This window comes from Cricetulus griseus, chromosome 4, assembly GCF_003668045.3.
Source record: "Cricetulus griseus strain 17A/GY chromosome 4, alternate assembly CriGri-PICRH-1.0, whole genome shotgun sequence".
In the NCBI taxonomy this organism is placed as follows: Eukaryota; Metazoa; Chordata; class Mammalia; order Rodentia; family Cricetidae; genus Cricetulus; species Cricetulus griseus.
In genome coordinates, this window is record NC_048597.1 from 226,452,573 (window position 1) to 226,471,856 (window position 19,284).

Below are 19,284 nucleotides of genomic sequence, written 5' to 3' on the forward strand. Positions count from 1 at the left end.
TCCCAGTCCCCTCCGTTCTGTTGGAAAGAACGGACTGAGGATACCTCAGAGCTCCTCGAGGGGATGGATGGGAGGAGGCCTGAGGCACAGATGAGGTAACTTTGCTTCACCCTTTTTGAAGTCTTTTGAGAAAGTGTTCTTTGTTCTGGGGCGCTGACAGCTAATCTCTTCCTGGTTTTGCTTCAGGTTTTTATTTCGATGTAATGGAGATCACCCCTGAAATTATTGGGCGTCATAGGTTTAATGCAGAAAACATTGAGGTACTTGGGTCTTTTTTTTTTCTTTCGTGTGTGTGTGTGTGTGTGTGTGTGTGTGTGTGGTGGTGGTGTGTGTGTGTGTGTGTGTGTGTGTGTGTGTGTGGTGTGTGTGTGTGTGTGTGTGTGTGTGTGTGTGTGTGTGTGTGTGTGTGTGTGTGTGTGTGTGTGTGTGTGTGTGTGTGTGTGTGTGTGGTGTGTGTGTGTGTGTGTGGTGTGTGTGTGTTTGTGTGTGTGTGAGTGTGTGTGGTGTGTGTGTGTGTGTGTGTGTGTGTGTGTGTGGTGTGTGTGTGTGAGTGTGTGTGTGTGTGTGTGTGTTTATGTGTGTGTGTGAGTGTGTGTGGTGTGTGTGTGTGTGTGGTGTGTGTGATGTGTGGTGTGTGTGTGTGAGTGTGTGTGTGTGTGTGTTTATGTGTGTGTGAGTGTGTGTGGTGTGTGTGGTGTGTGTGTGTGTGTTTATGTGTGTGTGTGGTGTGTGTGGTGCGTGTGTGTGGTGTGTGGTGTGTGTGTGTGTGTTTATGTGTGTGTGTGGTGTGTGTGATGTGTGGTGCGTGTGTGTGTGGTGTGTGTGTGTGTTTATGTGTGTGTGCGGTGTGTGTGATGTGTGGTGCATGTGTGTGGTGTGTGTGTGCGGTGTGTGCGGTGTGTGTGCATGTTTGCATGTGTGTTGCCAGTGTGCTTGCGTGTGGCAGCCCAGGACTGACACCGGGAATTTTCCTGAGTCGCTCTTCCACCTGATCCATTAAGACAGGTTCTCTCCATCAAACCCAGAGTTCATTCAGGGTTTGGCTAGGCTGGAACTACAGGCAAGCCACCACACCCACCCAGCATTTCTGTGGGTTCTAAGGCTCCAAACTCAGGTCCTCTTGCTCACACAGCAAGTACTCTGGGGCCGAGCTGTCTCCCCGGCCCCAGACACATACATATACTGTGTGTTTCCATCGACTCTGGTGTCGGGTGCTTGGGTGCTCTGTTGAACAGCTGGCTATCAGATCATGCTGCTTGTCGGGATTCATTCACCGGCTCATCTACAGATGTGCTTGGGTGTATTCTAGAGGCTGCATCTCTGCAGGGCTGACAGACCCTGTCCCTCCTCCTCCGAGTACAGGGGACTGGAGTGCTCTGTGAACTACTGTCTGCTCCCATTGGTGTCACTGGACATTTCCTTGGTGGCTGTACCTTCTGCCTCCCAGAAGCCCTTGGGCCCTGAGGTCAGGAATTTCTTTCTAGTGGGAAGAGCCTGTAGGAGAGACAGTGACACTCGCCGAGCGTAATTGGGTAGCGTGCCTAGGCATAATCGGGCTTGTGATTTTAATAATCTTCTTTCTTTAAGCAACTCTGTTAGGCATGACGAACCCTTTTTACAGTTGGGGAAGCTGAGGCCTCAGTGGCCACAAGGTGGTGGAGGAAGCTCAAGCCCACTTTCCTTTTATTTCCATGGGGCCCCGTCCAGAAGAGTCCCTGTTTGGAATGGATTTTCTGGTAGTTACCATGAGTTGACAACCATGTTTTGGGGGTTGGAGCTGGAGAATGCTTGTGAACCCAGTAGATGTTGGGGAGCCTTGGTGAGATACTCTAGCCCCTGTCATAGCCAGGTGACATGGGTTAGGTGTTGCAAATTGTTACACTCTCCGTAAGTTTTTTTTTTTTTTTTTTTGATACAATGTAGAAAGTTTTCTGGGAATGGTGGTGCATGCCTTTGATCCCAGCACTTAGGAGGCTGAGTCACACAGATCTCGGAGTTTGAGGCCAGCCTGGTCTACGGAGTTCCAGGACAGCCAGGGCTGTGTAGAGAGACCCTGTCTCAAACAAACAAACAAGCATGTAGACAGTCCACCCTGGTCCTTAGGTTGGAGGTTAAGTTCAGTCTCTGTTTACAGAGAAAAGACACTGCCTGCTCTCGGGTAGGTCAGTCTTAAGCTTATCAAAGAGAAAGTAGGTTCATTCATTCATTCACTCACTCACTCACTCACTCACTCACTCACTCACTCACTCACTCAGTAGATATGTTTTTTTCCCCCAGATTTGCTTGTGTTTGTTTTCATGGGTGTATGCCCATCTTGTGTGTGCCTGGTGACCTCAGCGGCCAAAAGAGGACACTGGATCCCCTGGAACTGGAATGACAGACGGTTGTGAGCTACCATGTGGGTACTGGAACCCAAACCTGGGTCTCCTCTGCATGAGCAGTGAGAGACAATGGCAGGTTTACTTCTTGATTGGAGGGTCTCAGAAGCAGGCCTCAGCCTGGGGTGGCACCTGTTAGAGCTGTCTTGATGCTTGACAGCCGTCACTGTGGGTGCTCAGGATAAATTCAGGGTTAATGCTATCACACATCAACTCTGTATCCTAATCCCTGTCAATCTAATTTGGCCATGTGACCTTAAAAACCAGGTACCACCAGTGCAGCCTTAGGTTAGGAAAGAGGACAAAACAGGAAGATCCGCATGACATTCTAGGTCAGAGGGGAAATGTTGGAGTCGGTGCTTGAAACCTTGGCTGCGTGAGACTGATCACTGTGACGTTGCTGACTCCCTGGAGTGGCACACAGGTGACATGTGAGCTGTGCTTGTGAGAGTGGTGTCCGTGTGAAGGTGTGGCAGGTGAAATTGGTGGTTAAAGTAAGATCACTTACACATGCCCGAGCACACTCTCTCACTTTCTCTCGCACATGCACACACGTGCACTCTCTCTCTCTCTCTCTCTCTCTCTCTCTCTCTCTCTCTCTCTCTCTCACTCTCACACACACACACACACACACACACACACGAGAGAGAGAGAGAGAGAGAGAGAGAGAGAGAGAGAGAGAGAGGCAGAATTCCTCACACTGTGCCTACTCTCTGTAAACAGGTCTCAGCATTCCCTGGGGATGTTGAGATTCGAGCCCTGATTGAAGGACAGTTCATGGCCAAGAGGATTCATGCAGAAGGCCTAGGCTACCGAGTCAGTAAGTGAGAGGCCAGCTGGATGTCTTCTGGGGCTGGGGAGGGCAGAGGCTCAGAGACATTACAGGACATGGGGGGAGAAGGTGGGTGGCCTCGGTCCTAGGTGGGGTGAGGAAGTGGTCTAGGGACGTGTGAGCAGGATGCGTAGCGTGCCTGGTGCCTGGAGAGGCCAGAAGAGGGCATTGACACCTCTGGAACTGGAGTTACAGACAATTGTGAGCTGCCACGTGGGTGCTGGGAATCAAACAAACAAGGGTCCTCTGGAAGAGCAGCCAGTGCCTTAACCACTGAGCCATCTCTCCAGTTCCTCTTATTCTTTTCTTTAAAATTTTGGCAATGGAACCCAGGACCTTATGCCTACCAGGTGAGTACTCTACAGCTGAGCCATGTCTCTGGCTCCCCAACAAGATCAGCTTTCGCCAGGTGTTGGTGGTGCACGCCCTTAATCCCAGCACTCGGGAGGCAGAGGCAGGTGGATCTCTGTGAGTTTGAGGCCAGCCTGGTCTACAGAGTGAGTGCCAGGACAGGCCCCAAAGCTACACAGAGGAACCCTGTCTTGAGGAAAAAAAAAAAAAAAGAATGCCTGCTGCACTTACGTAAAGCCTGAGTTCAGTGTTCACCATTCCTTGTCAAGCGTAACTCCAGATCCAGGGGATCCAGCGCCCTCTTCACCTCCACAAGCTCCCTCATGTGCATCCACATCCACGGACACACATACACAATGAAATAAACCCCCATCCACGACACACACACACACACACACACACACACACACACACACACACACACACACACACACACACACACAAAATGAAATAAACCCCCATCCACGACACACACACACACACACACACACACACAAATGAAATAAACCCCATCCACGACACACACACACACACACACACACACACACACACACACAAATGAAATAAACCCCATCCACGACACACACACACACACAAAATGAAATAAACCCCCATCCACGACACACACACACACACACACACACACACACACACACACACAATGAAATAAACCCCCATCCACGACACATACACACACACACACAAAATGAAATAAACCCTCTCTAAAGAGCAAAAGAAAAAAACCATCAAGGCTTTTTGTAAGGCTTGAATATGAGGCCCTTATCAATTGAAGAAAATTCCATTCTATTATTGATATGTTGGGAGATTTTTTTTCCTTTTTCTATTTTTTTGGGGGGTAGTGGTGGAGCAAAGTGGGATACTTATGGTTAAACTCAGAGCCTTGTGTTTGCTAGGCAAACACTCTCCCAGCTGAGCTACATCCCCAACCCCAAATTCTTTCATTTTTTTAGTTGATAAAGACAATAAAGGCAGATGGACTGTAGATTACATACGAGGAGCATTTCGTGGACAAGCCAAACTTTGGGTCTCTCCACAGCCCTGGGAGATCAGCAGGAGCCACAGACCTACCACAAGCCATCCATGGCTGAAGGACAGTCCTTTTTGTCTTGGGAGAGTTGTTACAACTATCTCAGTTCTGTTTCATCTTTTGTTTTGTAGTGCCCAAAACAAAAATTCTGGCCACAGGAGGAGCATCTCACAATAAAGACATCTTACAGGTACGTGTGGTGGCCACCACCACATCTTCCTTGACATTGCCTTCCTTACTCACTCTTCACCTGATTTGGGGAACAAAGACTCTCACTGAACCTGGAGCTCACTGGTTGGACCTGTGAGCTGGCAAGCCCCAGGGATTTGCTTTCCTGGGCCTGGGATTACAGTCACACACTATACCATCAGCTTTTTCCCACCTTTTACGTGGGTTTCTAGGGGCTTAAAGTCAGGTTCTTATGCATATGTAGTAAGCTCTTTACGGAATGAGTCATCTTCTCAGCCGTCCATCCATCCATCCATCCATCCATCCATCCATCCATCCATCCGTCTTGTGACACTGAAAACAAATGATCAAAGTTAGGGTTTACATTGCTGTAAAAAAACACCATGAGAAAAAGCAACTTGGGTAGAAAAGGGTTTACTTCACCTTATAAGTCCATCCTTGAGGGATGTCAGGAATGGCAGACAGGAGCTGAAGAAGAAGCCATGGAGCTGCTTGTTCCTCATGGCTTGCTCAGCCTGCTTTCTTATAGAACCCAGGACCACCAGCCCAAGGGCGGCCCCACCCACAATAGGCTGGGCCCTCTCCTCCCCCATCAATCACTAATTAAGAAAGTGCCAACCCGGGCGTTGGTGGATCTCTGTGAGTTCGAGGCCAGCCTGGTCTCCAGAGCGAGTGCCAGAATAGGCTCCAAAGCTACACAAAGAAACCCTGTCTCAAAAAAAAAAAAAAGAAAGAAAAGAAAAAGAAAAAAAAAAGTGCCCACAGGCTTGTCTACAAGCTAATCTTTTTTTTTTTTTTTTTTTTTTTTTTTTTTTTTTTTTTTTTGGTTTTTCGAGACAGGGTTTCTCTGTGTAGCTTTGGAGCCTATCCTGACACTAACTCTGTAGACCAGGCTGGCCTCGAACTCACAGAGATCCACCTGCCTCTGCCTCCCGAGTGCTAGGATTAAAGTCATGCGCCACCAATGCCCGGCCAAGCTAATCTTATGGAGGATTTTCTCAACCATGTTTCCCTCTTTTCAGATAACTCTAACTTGTGTCAAGTTGACAAAAAACAAAACAAAACAATTACATAAATAGTCTAAAAGTATAGGACAGGAATGGAGGTGACTCAGCTGGTAAAGTGATTGCCATGCAGACATGAGGAACTGGATTCCATAAAAACAGTCAGCCTTGGTTGTGTGTGCCTGTAATCCCAGCACTGGGGGAGTGGAGACAGGAAGGTCTCTGGGAGTGCTGGCCAGCCAATCTAGCCAATTTGTGAACTGGCGGCCAAATTAAAGATCCCTTCTCAAACCAAGACGCCCGACGTTAGCCTCTGGCACACAGCACAATTTCTCCTCCCATCCCCCCACGAATGAGTGCTTACACATGCACAAGTTCGCACACACGCATGCACACACATGTGCACATGCACGCACACATACACACTCAGGAGACAGCAGCAGGTGGATCTGTGAGTTCTAGGCCAGCTTGGTCTAAATAGTGATTTCTACACCATCCGGGGTTACACAGTAAAATGGAGTCGTAAAAAAAAAAAAAAAAACAAGGGCTGGAGAGATGGTCAGGGGTTAAGAGCACTGGTTTTTCTTCCAGAGGTTCTGAGTTCAATTCCCAGCAACCACATGGTGGCTCACAACCATCTGTAATGAGATCTGATGCCCTCTGTTGGCACGCACTTTATACATGATAAATAAATAAATCATTAAAAAAATAAAAAATAAGAAAAATAAAAAACAAAACTATAGGGCGTGTTGGTACATGCTTGCAATCCCCTCACTCAGGAGGCTGAAGCAGGAAGATGATGGGTTTGAGATTAGCTTGGGTTACATAGTAAATTTCAGGCTGACCTGGAGCTATAGGGTAGGATCTTGTTTTTTAAAAGGTACGGGGAGAGCTGTAAACTGGTCACCGTGTGTCATCACCAGCTCCACACGCTAAGCTTACTTAAGGCAGCTGTGACTGAATGGAAGGTATCAGAAGCCACGAGGAAGGAGGGCCTAGAAGGTTCTTGATGACCTGAGTGACCACTCACCCCGAGTAACCTCTGTGTCCCTCCCAGGTGCTCGCAGATGTCTTTGGGGCCCCTGTATATGTCATGGACACCAGCAGCTCAGCCTGCGTGGGCTCTGCATACCGAGCTTTTCATGGTAGGTTGATGAATGGGGTATGGCTGTTTCTGGGAGTGTTTAGGCACCACTAGGATGAGAAGAGTGGGAAGGGGGAAGGGCAGTGTCTTAGTCAGGTTTCTATTGCTGTGAAGAGACACCATGACCACAGCAACTCTTACAAGGAAAACACTTAACTGGGGTGGCAGTTTACAGTTTCAGAGGTCCAGTCCGTTATCATCATGGTGGGCGGCGTGCAGGCAGACGTGGTGCTGGAGAAGGAGCTGAGAGTCCTACATCTTGCAGGCAACAGGAAGTGGTCTGAGACACTGGGCGGTATCTTGAGCATATGAGACCTCAAAGCCCGCCTCCACGGTGACACACTTCCTCCAACAAGACCACACCTTGTAATAGTGCCACTCCTTTCGGAGTCCATTTTCTTTCAAACCACTACAGATGGCATTCCCAGTTTGAGGACGCTGGAGTCTTGGGAGTGTCAGCCTCATTTCTATCCCTCCCAGTAGTCAAGAATGAACCCAAACCCTTTGTCTTGTATTCTCTAGTTAGAGTGGAGGGAGGGAAGGAGGATTGAAACTGGGTGAGGTCTGATCAGAGTCGGGCTCTGCAGAGAGAGACCGGAAAGACCATCACAGGACAAGGATATAAGTCTGTTCAGCTAGTGGAGAGGAAGACAGTGGCTGCAGAGGAAGGCAGTGGCTGCGGATAACGCCCGGAACAGTAAAAACCTGAGACATTCGTGAAGGCCTCAGAGCCAAGAAGTCCAGAACCGTGGACAGCTCCCCAGAGGCTGTGGCTCTAATGGCGGTCTGCCTGAAACTTGAGACATTTCTGGAAGACAGAGTTAGGGTTAAGGTTAGACCCCTCAGTTAGGTTGTTTCCCCCTGTCGTCTGTTTGCTAGGGATCCCCTGGGTGTCAGATTCACCTGGGGCTCCCCGTCCCCCCAGGAGCTCTTTCTTTCCCTGTTCACTTTTCACTTCTCAACACACCGACTTCAACTTGGGGTTTCTTTCAACGCAGCAATGAATGCAGTGCTGTTCTCTTAATAATGAACCTTTACCCCATTCCTCTCTCTCCGTCACCTCATGCAGCCTCATGTAGCAAGATCATTGGGGAACTGACTTCCAAATTCATACTTCTTACCCCATACTGGGGCTTGAACCCAAGGCCCCTTGTGATTGTCCGCTTGGTAAACTAAAGCACAAGTGTCCGTCCCTCTCTGTCTCTCTGTCTCTTGTCTGTCTGTCTCTCTCGAGCACGTGCTTCCTCTCTCATAATTTTTGTTTTGAGATGAGGTCTCACAGAATTGTCCAGGTTGACTTTTAGTTCACAGTTCACTCTAGATTCCAGGTGGGCTTTGAACTTGACATTTTCTAATAGGCAAGTATTTTTAGCAGTTTTTTTTTTTTTTTTTTTTTTTTTTTTTTGCCGTCAGTGTCTTTTAATAACTCTTCCGAGAAGGGCTAATCCGGGTTAGCACATTTCGAGTTGTCCCGTTCTGGTGTTGGGTGATAGCTGGGGCCTTTGCGTGCTGAGGCAGCCCCTGCCCCTGAGCTGAGGCGGCCCCTGCCAGCCACTGAGCTGCACTCCCAGGCCCTCCTGGTCTGACAGTGTTTATCGACATAGCAGTGTGTGTCTCATAAGTCAGTTAGCCTCGATTGTAGTGCGCACGGATGTGAGATGACCTTTCCCCTCTAGGTCTTGCAGGAGGAGCAGGTGTGGCCTTTTCAGAGGTTGCGAAATCAGCCCCTCGTCCCAGCCTGGCTGCCACTCCCAGCCCAGGAGCTTCCCAGGTGAGAAGCCATCGGATTTTCTCTTAGCATTTGCCTTCTCAGTCTGGCTTGGGTCTTCCTTCTTTTCTTTAAAAGCTAAGTTTATCTTTCTCATCTACATCTACCTGCTATACCCAACTAGAGGGAAATCTTACTCACCCCCTCCCCCACTCCCAAGTGCTTGGGGATTGGTCCTAGGGTTTTACCCAGGGGAAGCATGCACTTGGCTGTGTAACTACATCCTCGGTTTACACAGACACCAAGGGTGCTGGGAACTGAACCTGCGTCCTCTGCAAGGATAAAGCATGCTCTTAATTACTGCACCATCTGTCCAACTCCTCAGTTTTCAAAAGCGAAAATAGAAACAAGATTAATTTTAATAATACATCTCACTTAATCTAATGTGTACAAATTATCATCATTTTAGCACATAGCTGCTAAGATAAGAAATTACTGATGTTGTAGATCACTTTGGTTTTGCACAAGGTTTTGAAAATTTGGAGTAAGTTTTATAAACATATGTATTTTTTATTTAAATTTTATTTATTTTATGTGTCTGAGTGTTTTGTCTACATGCATATTTATGCATCATGTGCATTCTTGGTGCCTGGAGGCTGGAAGGGGGTGTCAGATCCCCTGGAACTGGAGTTACAGACCAGAGTGAGTTGCTTGCTATGTGGGTGCTGAGACTCAAACCTGGGTCCTTTGTAAGGGCAGCGAGTGCTCTAAACTACTGGGGGTATCTCTCCAGACTTGGAATTTACTTTTTTTTCTTTTTTCTTTTTTGGGTTTTTGAGACAGGGTTTCTCTGTGTAACAGTCCTGCCAGGTTGGCCTTGAACTCAGAGATCTGCCTGCCTCTGCCTTCTGAGTGCTGGGACTAAAGGTGTGCGCCATGGTAGTTGGCTCAGAATTGACATTTTTTAAAAAAGATTTATTTATTTATTTATTTATTTATTTATTATGTATACAGTCTCCTGCCTGCATGCCAGCAGAGGGCACCAGATCTCATTCAAGGTGGTTGTGAGCCACCATGTGGTTGCCGGGAATTGAACTCAGAACCTCTGGAAGAAGAGTCAGTGCTCTTAACTGCTGAGCCATCTCTCCAGCCCCAGAATTGACATTTTTAAATCTCAAGCTGCAAGCTGATGTGAGTGGCGCTTCTCCTCCACATTATAAACTGCTCTTTCTGTCCCTCCAGGTCTATGAAGCCCTTCTCCCCCGGTATGCTGAGCTTGAACAGAGAATCCTGTCTCAGGCCCGGAGGCCTCTGGAATGAAGTTTGTGTGCCCTGGCAGCTGCTGCCTCCTGCCTGCCCAGACTCCTCAGTGGCACTTGCCGTCTTCCTTGTTCTGAGCAGCTCCTGCGCTGTCCTGTCCTGGACCATCCTGAAGCTGGCCACGACTCCCTGGAGACATGTGGGCTTCCCATGTCCCAGGATGGACAGCAACCTTCTTTCTGTCTTCCATTCCAAGAGGCAGGAAAACACAGTATGGCCACCAGAGATGATCATACACACACACACACACACACACACACACACACACACACACACACACACACACACACACACACACACACACTCAAAGGCAAAAAGCAAGCTCTCTTTCAGGACCAAACACAGCAGAACAGGGGACAGCCTTCTCCCTGACTGACCCCTCCTTGGTCCTCACCCCACACTGAGACCACTCCCTCCATCCTTCCCTGCAAACCAGACTTTATCTCCCACACCCCCAGCTGTTTCCACCCTCCTGTTTCTCTAGGTGCCTTCCCAGGGTCCTCTCCTGTCTGCCCATCTCTCCTTTCCTTCATCCTTCCCTCCCCTTCCCTACCTGGTATAACTTCCCACTTAAGGTGACCACCTTGGCCTGGTAAATATCCTTCCTGTTTCCTCCCCCAGCTCTGTCTATACCTGACAGGGGCTGACCAGGCCACCTGGCTGGGCATTGCCCAGGCTAAACACTTTAGGGTTCACCCCTGTTTCATTGTAGCTCACATGATGGCAAAATTGCGTGTTTCTCTTTGAGAAATTCTGGATTTTTTTTTTTTTTTTTTTTTTTTTTTGAGCCAAGGTCTCCCATAGCCCAGGCTGCCCTCAAACTTTCTTTGCAGCTGAAGGTGACCTTAAACTTCTGATTTTCCTGCCACTATCTGCCAAGTGCTGGGATTAAAGGCTTGAGCCACCACACCTAGCTTATGCAGGTAGAGCAGGGAAATCCCCTAGTCACGTGCGTGCATGCCTGCCTGCTTGCATGCAAGGCAAACAATTTACCAGATGAGCCACACCCCCAGCCTGGATTTCCTTTTTGTTTGCTCTTCCTTGCACACATCTTATTACATTTGTACAGAGGCTGAGCCCTCCCTCTGTCCTCTTCACACCCTTTTACTTTAGACTCCTCTGCCCCTGGCTCAGATAAGCCCCCTGTGATCTCAGTCCGGCCACCACCCATCCCCAGCCAGGGTTTTCCTCTGCCACAGGCTGCATCCAACTCAGGACTTGTTTTAAACTAGACCACTGGATCTGGTACACTGGCAAGGTCATGTGGATCAGAGCAGTGGCTGCTGGGAGGCCCAAAGGACAGAGCATCTTTCACCTGGAAGAGAAGGAAGGCTCCGTGTGTGTGACGGGCAAAGAAGCTGCAGGCAGCCGTCATCGCCACTGCAAACCAAGCTTCAGAAGGAGATGCTGCTGGGCTGCCTCTTGTTAGACTTTACAAACCCTAAGCAACAGCATTGGGACCACAAAGCACTAAACTAAGATGGCATTCCAACGTAGATCTTTCTTACAATAAATCAGATGGCTGCAAAAGGAAAAAAGGGCACCATGGGTGACAAATTAGAAACAACTTCAAATGGAGACAAGGCAAGCTTATGGGGGAAGAGAGTGACTAAACAAAAGAACAGCTTCCTGACAGATCGCAGGGACTGTCTTAGAACACATCAAAGAGGAGGCAGATATGGCAGGAAGTCATGGAGGTACCAGAAAAGAAGGGAGAGGAAAAAGAACACAGGTAGAATTTAGACCTCTCAACGACAAAAGACTAGATCCCTGTTGCTAATTGAAACTACCCAAAATAAAAACAAATTTTGAAAACACCCCAAATCAACCTCTCCTCCTCCTTCCTTTCTTCCCTCCCCATCTCCTTCCCCCTTTTAGCAGTGCTGGGCCTTGAATTATAACCCTGAAGATGCTGGGCAAGCCCCCTCTTACTGAGATGCACTGCCAGCCTCACACACGCTGTTTTGAAAGAGTCTGCCTTGTAATTTAGATGTGTTCTAGCAGTATTTCAAGATTTTTGTCTCTAGCATCAAAAAGGCTTTCTTGGACCACAAAACAATAAACTGGGAGGGGGGATGCCAGAGAGATGGTTCAGGGCACTGGCTGTTCTTCCAGAGAACCTGGTTTGATTCCTAGCACCTACAGGGCTGCTCACAACCACCTGTAACTCCAGCCCTAGGCATCTGATGGCCTCTTCTGTACTCCATGTGAGGCACAGACATACAAGCAGGAGAAACAGCCATACATACAAAATAAAAGGTTAAAAAAAAAAAGCTAACACAACATTCCAACTCACACTGTGTAATAAAACATTTTATATGTTGAAGTTAAAAAGTAAAATTTGTTAAGACCAAAAGATGCCTTCTCTTACAAGAGAAAGATCAGGCTGGTGTCAGATTTCTCAGCAAAGAAGACAGCAATGGAATGAAATTTTCTTTTCCATGGTGTATCTTAGACGAGTGTATAACAATGTTGTGTATTCTCATCTAACACAGCTGGGCTAAGTTTAGCCAACATGTTCATCTTGAGTGGACGTGGAGAGGTTAGTGATGGCCCTGGGCAGGTGAAGCCAGGAGCAGCTTTACTGCTTTTTTCATCACTGCTGTTTTTATAATGGATGAAGGTCATTAGTCCCACACTTACCCAAATTTCCTAGTAAACCTGGCTATAGCGGGGTTTCATGGCAACATTAAGACTTAGTAGCATCTTGGCAAGACCAAGGCCACAGGCCACACCAGAATCCACAGCAAAACTAGGAAAGGTCACTGAGCACCCATGTGCCCTGGAACATCCCCCCCCTTTTTTTTTTCAAGACAGGGTTTCTCTGTTTAGCTTCAGAGCCTATCCTGGCACTTGCTCTGTAGACCAGGCTGGCCTTCAACTCATGGAGATCTGCCTGCAGAATGCTGGGATTAAAGGCACGAGCCACCAATGGCCGGCCTAGCCCTGGAACATTTTCAAAGGACTAAGAAAAATAAGGACCACTGAGATGGCTCAGTGGGTAAAGGGGCTTGCTGCCAAGACTGGTGATCTGAGTCCAATCCCCAGAACCCACATGGCGGAAGGAGAGAACCCACTCTCCAGCAAGTTGTCCTTTGACCTCCAGACACATGCTGTGGCAATGTGCATGCCTCCCTCGCCACACACCATGTAAGAAAATGAAAACAGAAGTGTACCTGGCTAAGATATGCAAGTGTCCAGGATAGAGAAAAATGTCTTAGTCATGCCAGAGCTAAGGTTTACTCAAAGCCTCTCAGCGGTCTTCTAAAAAACAGCTGTCAGATGATGGGGGAAGCTGAGCAGGACAGGTGAGTGCTGACATAGGAGACTGTCAAATGGCCCCGCTTAGATCAGGTTACCCTCTAGCACAGGAAGAAGACATGTCCTCATTTGCTTTCTGTTGCTGTGATAGACACCATGATCAAAGGCAACTTGGTGGAGTAGGGGGTTAATTTTATTTTACAGTTCCAGGTCACAGTGGTTTCTGGGGGAAGTGGGGCAGGAACTGTCGAGGAAACCATGGGGGGACGCTGCTCCTGGCCCCATCAGCCACAGACTCACACTCAGCTACATTTCTTAAACAGCCCAGGCACACAGGCCTAGGAATGATGCCACCCACAGTAGGCCAGTCCTGATGCCACCCACAGTAGGCCAGTCCTGACGCCACCCACAGTAGGCCAGTCCTGACGCCACCCACAGTAGGCCAGTCCTGATGCCACCCACAGTAGGCCAGTCCTGCCCACATCAACCATCCATCAAGACAGTCTCTCACAGACATGCCCGATCTGATCTGGACAGTCCTTCAGTTGGGAGTCCCTCAAATGACTCTGGACTGTGTCAGATTGACAGCTGAAGCCATCCAGGACAGGAGAGGAGAGAAGAGCTCGAAAAGGAGAAAAGTACAAAGAGATCACTTGTGTATGCAATTTTGAGGAGTCAAAAATACTTAAAATGATCTGGGTGCTGGTGGCACTCGACATTAATCCCAGCAGAGGCAGGCAGATCACTGTGAGTTCCAGGCCTGCCTGGTCTACAGAGCCAGCTTTAAGACAGCCAAGGCTGCACAGAGAAGCCCCGTCTCAAAATAAATAAATAAATAAATAAATAAATAAATAAATAAATAAATTGCAGAACAAACACTAGAGCTTAAATAATGAAAAAGGCTAACTGACAATAAAACTACTTTGTAATATCAAAGGCATTAGTATTAATAAAAACAGTATAATCGGTATAATAAAAGTCTTTTTAAAAGTAATAAAAATGCAGATCTTGGCACAGGGAGATGGATCAGTGGGTAAAGGTGTTTGCTGCCAGGCTCTGTTACCTGATTCCATCCCTGGGTCCCACATGACAGGGGAGCACTGACTGCCACACATCTGTGACCTCACACAGGTGCCCTGGCACATGGAGAATCTCACATATTCACAATGAATGAATGAATGAATACATGTAAAAGTGAAAATCGCCTCAGTGTTCAGAGAAAAGGTCACATCACATAACAAGCAGTGCATGGTAGTTGTGACTAGTACACACAGTCAACAGAAATTCTAGCACAGGCCCAGTCAGTTAAATGTGAGAGCCCTTACTCCACCTACTAAAAGAGAAAGAATGTCCAAGCAGCTGACAAACCATCGTGTTCCAGACATGTTTGGAAGAGACACACATAAAATTAGTGGTTTGGAACGACGGAAGAAAGGAGTGGGCAGCAACAGTCCAAACACAGAAACCACAGGAAGCAGAGATCACAATATCCATCTCGAGGAGCATGGAGTTCTCCAAGAAACAGAAAGAGGGACACCATGGTGCCAAAGACCCCACTCCACAACAGTGATATGCTAATCACTAATGCCACGGACTCAGCCGGGCTGTCAGCTTGAAATAACCTTCCTGAATCTTCTGCCTATGCCGGAGTCCTGCGTCCTATCTTCCTTCCCCATTAGCTGTGCCTGGCTGGTCAAAGCATGCTGCATTTGTGTAACAGCAGCAGGGGAAACAGACAGCTGGAAATAACAGAGTTTAACACACTCGCTTACTCAAGGCCAAAGAGAAAACTACATGGAGGTTGTTTCTACAAAGTAGACCTAAATGTATATTGAATGTTCCACTTGGCGTGTGCGTTTGTGCGTGCATGTGTGTGTGTGTGTGTGTGTGCGTGCATGTGTGTATGCCTCTGTGTGTGTGTGTGTGTGTGTGTGTGTGTGTGTGTGTGTGTGTGTGTAGGTCAGGACTATCTTGGATAGCATTTCTCAGATGTCTTTACTTTTTCTTTGAGACAGGGACTGGCCATTAAGCTTCCAAGGAGCCACTGGTTCCACCTCCCTTCCCCTTTTAAAAATTCCAATTTGGAGAAAAACTTTCTATTAAACTCCTAAGACAAGATAGATTTAAAAAAAATCAAGTCCCAGGCATGGTGGCACATGCTTTCAACCCCAGCACTTGAGAGGCAGAGATAGGTGGATCTCCATGAGTTTGAGACCAACCTGGTCTACAGAGTTCCAGGACAGCCAGGGCTACATAGTGAGATCCTGTCTCAAATAAAACAAAACAGAATAGAACAGAACAAAAGAAAACAACAAAATCAGAATTGGAGAGATGACTTGGTTGTTGCAGGATACTTGGTTGCACTGTGAAACTTTGAGGCTGCTAATAAAATTAACATTGGATTAAACAGCCCAGCATTGGTGGTGCATGCCTTTAATGCCAGCACCTGGGAGGCAGAGGCAGGAGGATCTCTGTGAGTTTGAGACCAGCCTGGTCTACAAGAGCTAGTTCTAGGACAGTCTCCAAAGCCACAGAGAAACCCTGTCTCAAAAAACAAAAAACCAAAAACCCCATTGGATCAAACAGGAATTAGCCATCAAGAGGATGGAGGAGCCAGGAACAGGTACAGAGAGACACTCAGGAAGGAGTAGGGAGGGATTTAGAGATTATCTGCCTTTTTTGGTTTGGGACAAGTAGAGAAACGATTCTCCTTTGGTCTCTGGCCAAAAAAGAAGGTCAGTTGGTTTTCTCTTGGTGTCTCTGATCTAACAGGTTTTCACTCCAACATCTAACTCTCAAGTCTTTATTAGAAAATAGAACTGTAGAGACTTAGTGAAAACCTACATTTGGTGACTGGGGCTGAGTCGGTGCCACCACTGGTGGGACTGGAAATCCTGCTAGGCAGAGGTCTGAGCATCTGGATCCTGACTGTGGGGCCATGGGGTGCAGATAGTAATTAAAATATCAGCAGATTCAGGTGTGGCTGCTAAGCCAACAGAAAAACTTATTACTCTTCCAGAGAACGCAGGTTTGATTGCTAGCAACCAAATTGCAGCTAAGAATGGTCGGTCGGTAACTCCAATCCAGAGGATTTGACGCCCTCTTCTGGCTTCTGCATGTACTGTACTGCAAATAAATAAATCTTTAAATAAAATCCACAACCCTCCAAATGTGATTAATAATGAAATCTATGCTATAAAGCAATAAGTGAAAATATAGCTTGTAATATGGAATACTGATAAAAATGAAAGAATAAAATTAAATGAGTCAGGTATGTGGTGTAACTGGCCCTCATGATCCTATAGGGAGTGGCACTATTAGGAGGTGTGGCTTTGTTGGAATAGGTGTGGCCTTGTTGGAGGAAATGTGTCACTGTGGAGGTGGGCTCTGAGGTTTCCTATGCTCAGGATACTGCCCAGTGTCTCAGTTCACTTCCTTTGCCTGCAAGATGTAGGACTCTCAGCTACGTCTCCAGCACCACGTCTGCCTGCACGATGCCATGCTCTGTACCATAATAATGAACTGTATTCTGAAACTGTAAGTGAGCCACCCCAGTTAAATGTTTTCCTTATAAGAGTTTCTGTGCTCACAGTGTCTCTTCACAGCAATGGAAACCTTAACTAAAAGAGGTGGAACATTTTTTAAAATTCCAGCACTCTGGAAGCAGAAGCAGGTGAATCTCTGAGTTCGAGGCCAGACTGGTCTACAGAGTGAGTTCCAGGACAGCTATACAGAGAAACCCTGTCTCAGAAAACAAAAGCAAACCAAGAGAGAAAGGAGAGAGGTGAGAGGAGAGAGGGAGAGAGGGAGAGTGGGAGAGAGAGAGAGAGAGAGAGAGAGAGAGAGAGAGAGAGAGAGAGAGAGAGAGAGAGAGAGAGAGAGAGAGAGAGAGAGAGAGAGAGAGAGAGAGAGAGAGAGAGACTATTCACCGTGTGTAAAAGGAAACATGCTTCATGCCTTCTCTGGCTTTCTGAATTCTGGCCAGCATTATTCCCTGGATAGGGACGATTATTTAGTGAAATTCGGATTCTTTGAAACAAACACCATGATTCTATGATGGCTGATCTGATAACCAAGATGGCCATCAAGATAGCAATGGATGGCTGGAGGGATGGCTCAGTGGTTTAGAGTGCGTGGTGTTCTTGCAGTAGACCAGAGTTCAGGTCCCAGCGCCCACAGTGGATGACTCAAACTAACTGTATCTCTCTGCCCTCCTTCAGCATGTGCACACAAATATGCATACATAAATAAAAATGAACCTTAAAAAAGAGAGACCAGTGGGAGGGTAGCAAATACAACACGGAAGCTCTGGTTACAAATGCAGGAATCCTATCCCCGGCGCTCAGAGTTGGGTGGCAAGAAGTCAGTATGCTACCCGGGCTGGTTCACAGCTTGAAAGTTCTGATTTATGAAAATTCATATTTAGTATTTTAGTATTTTGGGCTTTGGTTGGCTGTTAGTAATTGATATTATGAAAAGAGGAACAAGAGATAAAGGGGAATTACTATAATGTGATATAATCATCTTTTTATTTATTTTTAATTGAGCATGCATCTGGGTTGTGTGTGTGTGTGTGTGTGTGTGCACCTGTATGCACACATGAATGCAGGTATCTGTGGAAGTCAGCAGAGGGTGTCAAATTCCCTGGAGTTGGGGTTATAGACATTTGTAAGTTGTCCAGTCTGGGGCCTGGGAACCAGGTGCGGGTCTTGTGTAATAGCAGCAAGTGCTTTTAACCACCAAGTCATCTCTCCAGCTCCAGAGTTCCCTCACCTAAAGATTCACTTTGGTTACTATTTAGAAAGTGTACTCAGGCCAGAGACATGGCTCACTGGGTGCAGGGATCTGTTTTCAAACCTGAGGAGTTGAGTCTGAATCCCAGGATTCACACAGTGGAAGCAGAGAACCGACTGTACGTTGTTGTCTGACCCCAATGCATGCTGTCTGTCTGTCCTCCCCTCTCCTTCTGTCCCTCTCACTCACACACTAAATAAAGAAATAAATAAGTAAATGAAATACAATTTAAAAAAAGTAGAAGATAGACTTACATCTTGAATGGGCGCTGATGGCCAGTTAAGGTGCCTCTCCATCCACTGCTGCAGTCCAGATGTGATATGCAGGATGGTGTGGTACAGAGAGCATGAGGGGAAAAAAGGCTGGATGCTGGATTGGACATGGGACATTCAAGGGTGACTCAGAAGCTTTGTTCAGACAGGGATGGATGGGGAGGGCAGGTTTATAGTGAGAAACACTTGGGAGTTCTCTTTTGCCTAGGTCAAATTTGGGATGTCAAGCTGGGCATTGGTGGCGCACGCCTTTAATCCCAGCACTCGGGAGGCAGAGGCAGGTGGATCTCTGTGAGTTCGAGGCCAGCCTGGTCTCCAGAGCGAGTGCCAGGATAGGCTCCAAAGCTACACAGAGAAACCCTGTCTCGGAAAAACAAAACAAAACAAACAAATAAATTTGGGATGTCAGATGGGTTTCCAAAAGCATTGTGAGGCTAGTGGCTTAGTATAAGGGATTTGGATAGGCCAGTAATAGCAGAGCAGCATTTTGATGTGTAGGCATTTTGTACCCCTCAGAATTATGTGACATATAACCTTGCATGGGACAGGAGCTGGGGTGTAGCTGAGTTGACAGTGTCCTCCTAACATGTAGGAAGCCCTGGGTTTGAGCCTCACAACACATATAGCTAGGTATGGTGGTGCTAACCTCTGGTCTCAGCACATGGAGACAGAGGCAGGAGAATCACAAGCTCAATATTATTCTTGGCTGTGTTTTAAACAGGTGAATAGCCTGGGCTAATATGAGACCCTTTGTGTTCAGTACCCCTTCCCAACATCTTTCTCTCTCTCTCTCTCTCTCTCTCTCTCTCTCTCTCTCTCTCTCTCTCTCTCTTCTCTCTCTCTCACACACACACACACACACACACACACACACACACACACACACACACACACACACACAAAACAGAAGAACAGAACCAACCTGTCTAATTTCTGGCATATGAATGATTGTTTTTTCCAATATGGAAAAGGTAATGAATGCT

General features: G+C 47.2%; 1 protein-coding gene across 8 annotated transcripts in view; it reads left to right on the forward strand.

Moving 5' to 3' along the window:
- Xylb (xylulokinase) overlaps nucleotides 1-11,798 on the forward strand; it is a 37,102-nt gene extending 25,304 nt beyond the window's left edge. For 7 of the 8 annotated variants that reach the window (XM_027415370.2, XM_027415371.2, XM_035444053.1 and 4 more), the window contains 6 exons: nucleotides 187-260; nucleotides 3,102-3,198; nucleotides 4,741-4,799; nucleotides 6,860-6,947; nucleotides 8,623-8,717; nucleotides 9,897-11,798. In XM_027415370.2, coding sequence (XP_027271171.1) covers nucleotides 187-260; nucleotides 3,102-3,198; nucleotides 4,741-4,799; nucleotides 6,860-6,947; nucleotides 8,623-8,717; nucleotides 9,897-9,974 — 491 coding nt within the window. In that variant the 3' untranslated portion in view covers nucleotides 9,975-11,798. The remainder of the gene's footprint in view (nucleotides 1-186; nucleotides 261-3,101; nucleotides 3,199-4,740; nucleotides 4,800-6,859; nucleotides 6,948-8,622; nucleotides 8,718-9,896) is intronic. The other variant, XM_027415372.2, reaches the window with a different exon arrangement.
- Nucleotides 11,799-19,284: the final 7,486 nt, after the last annotated feature.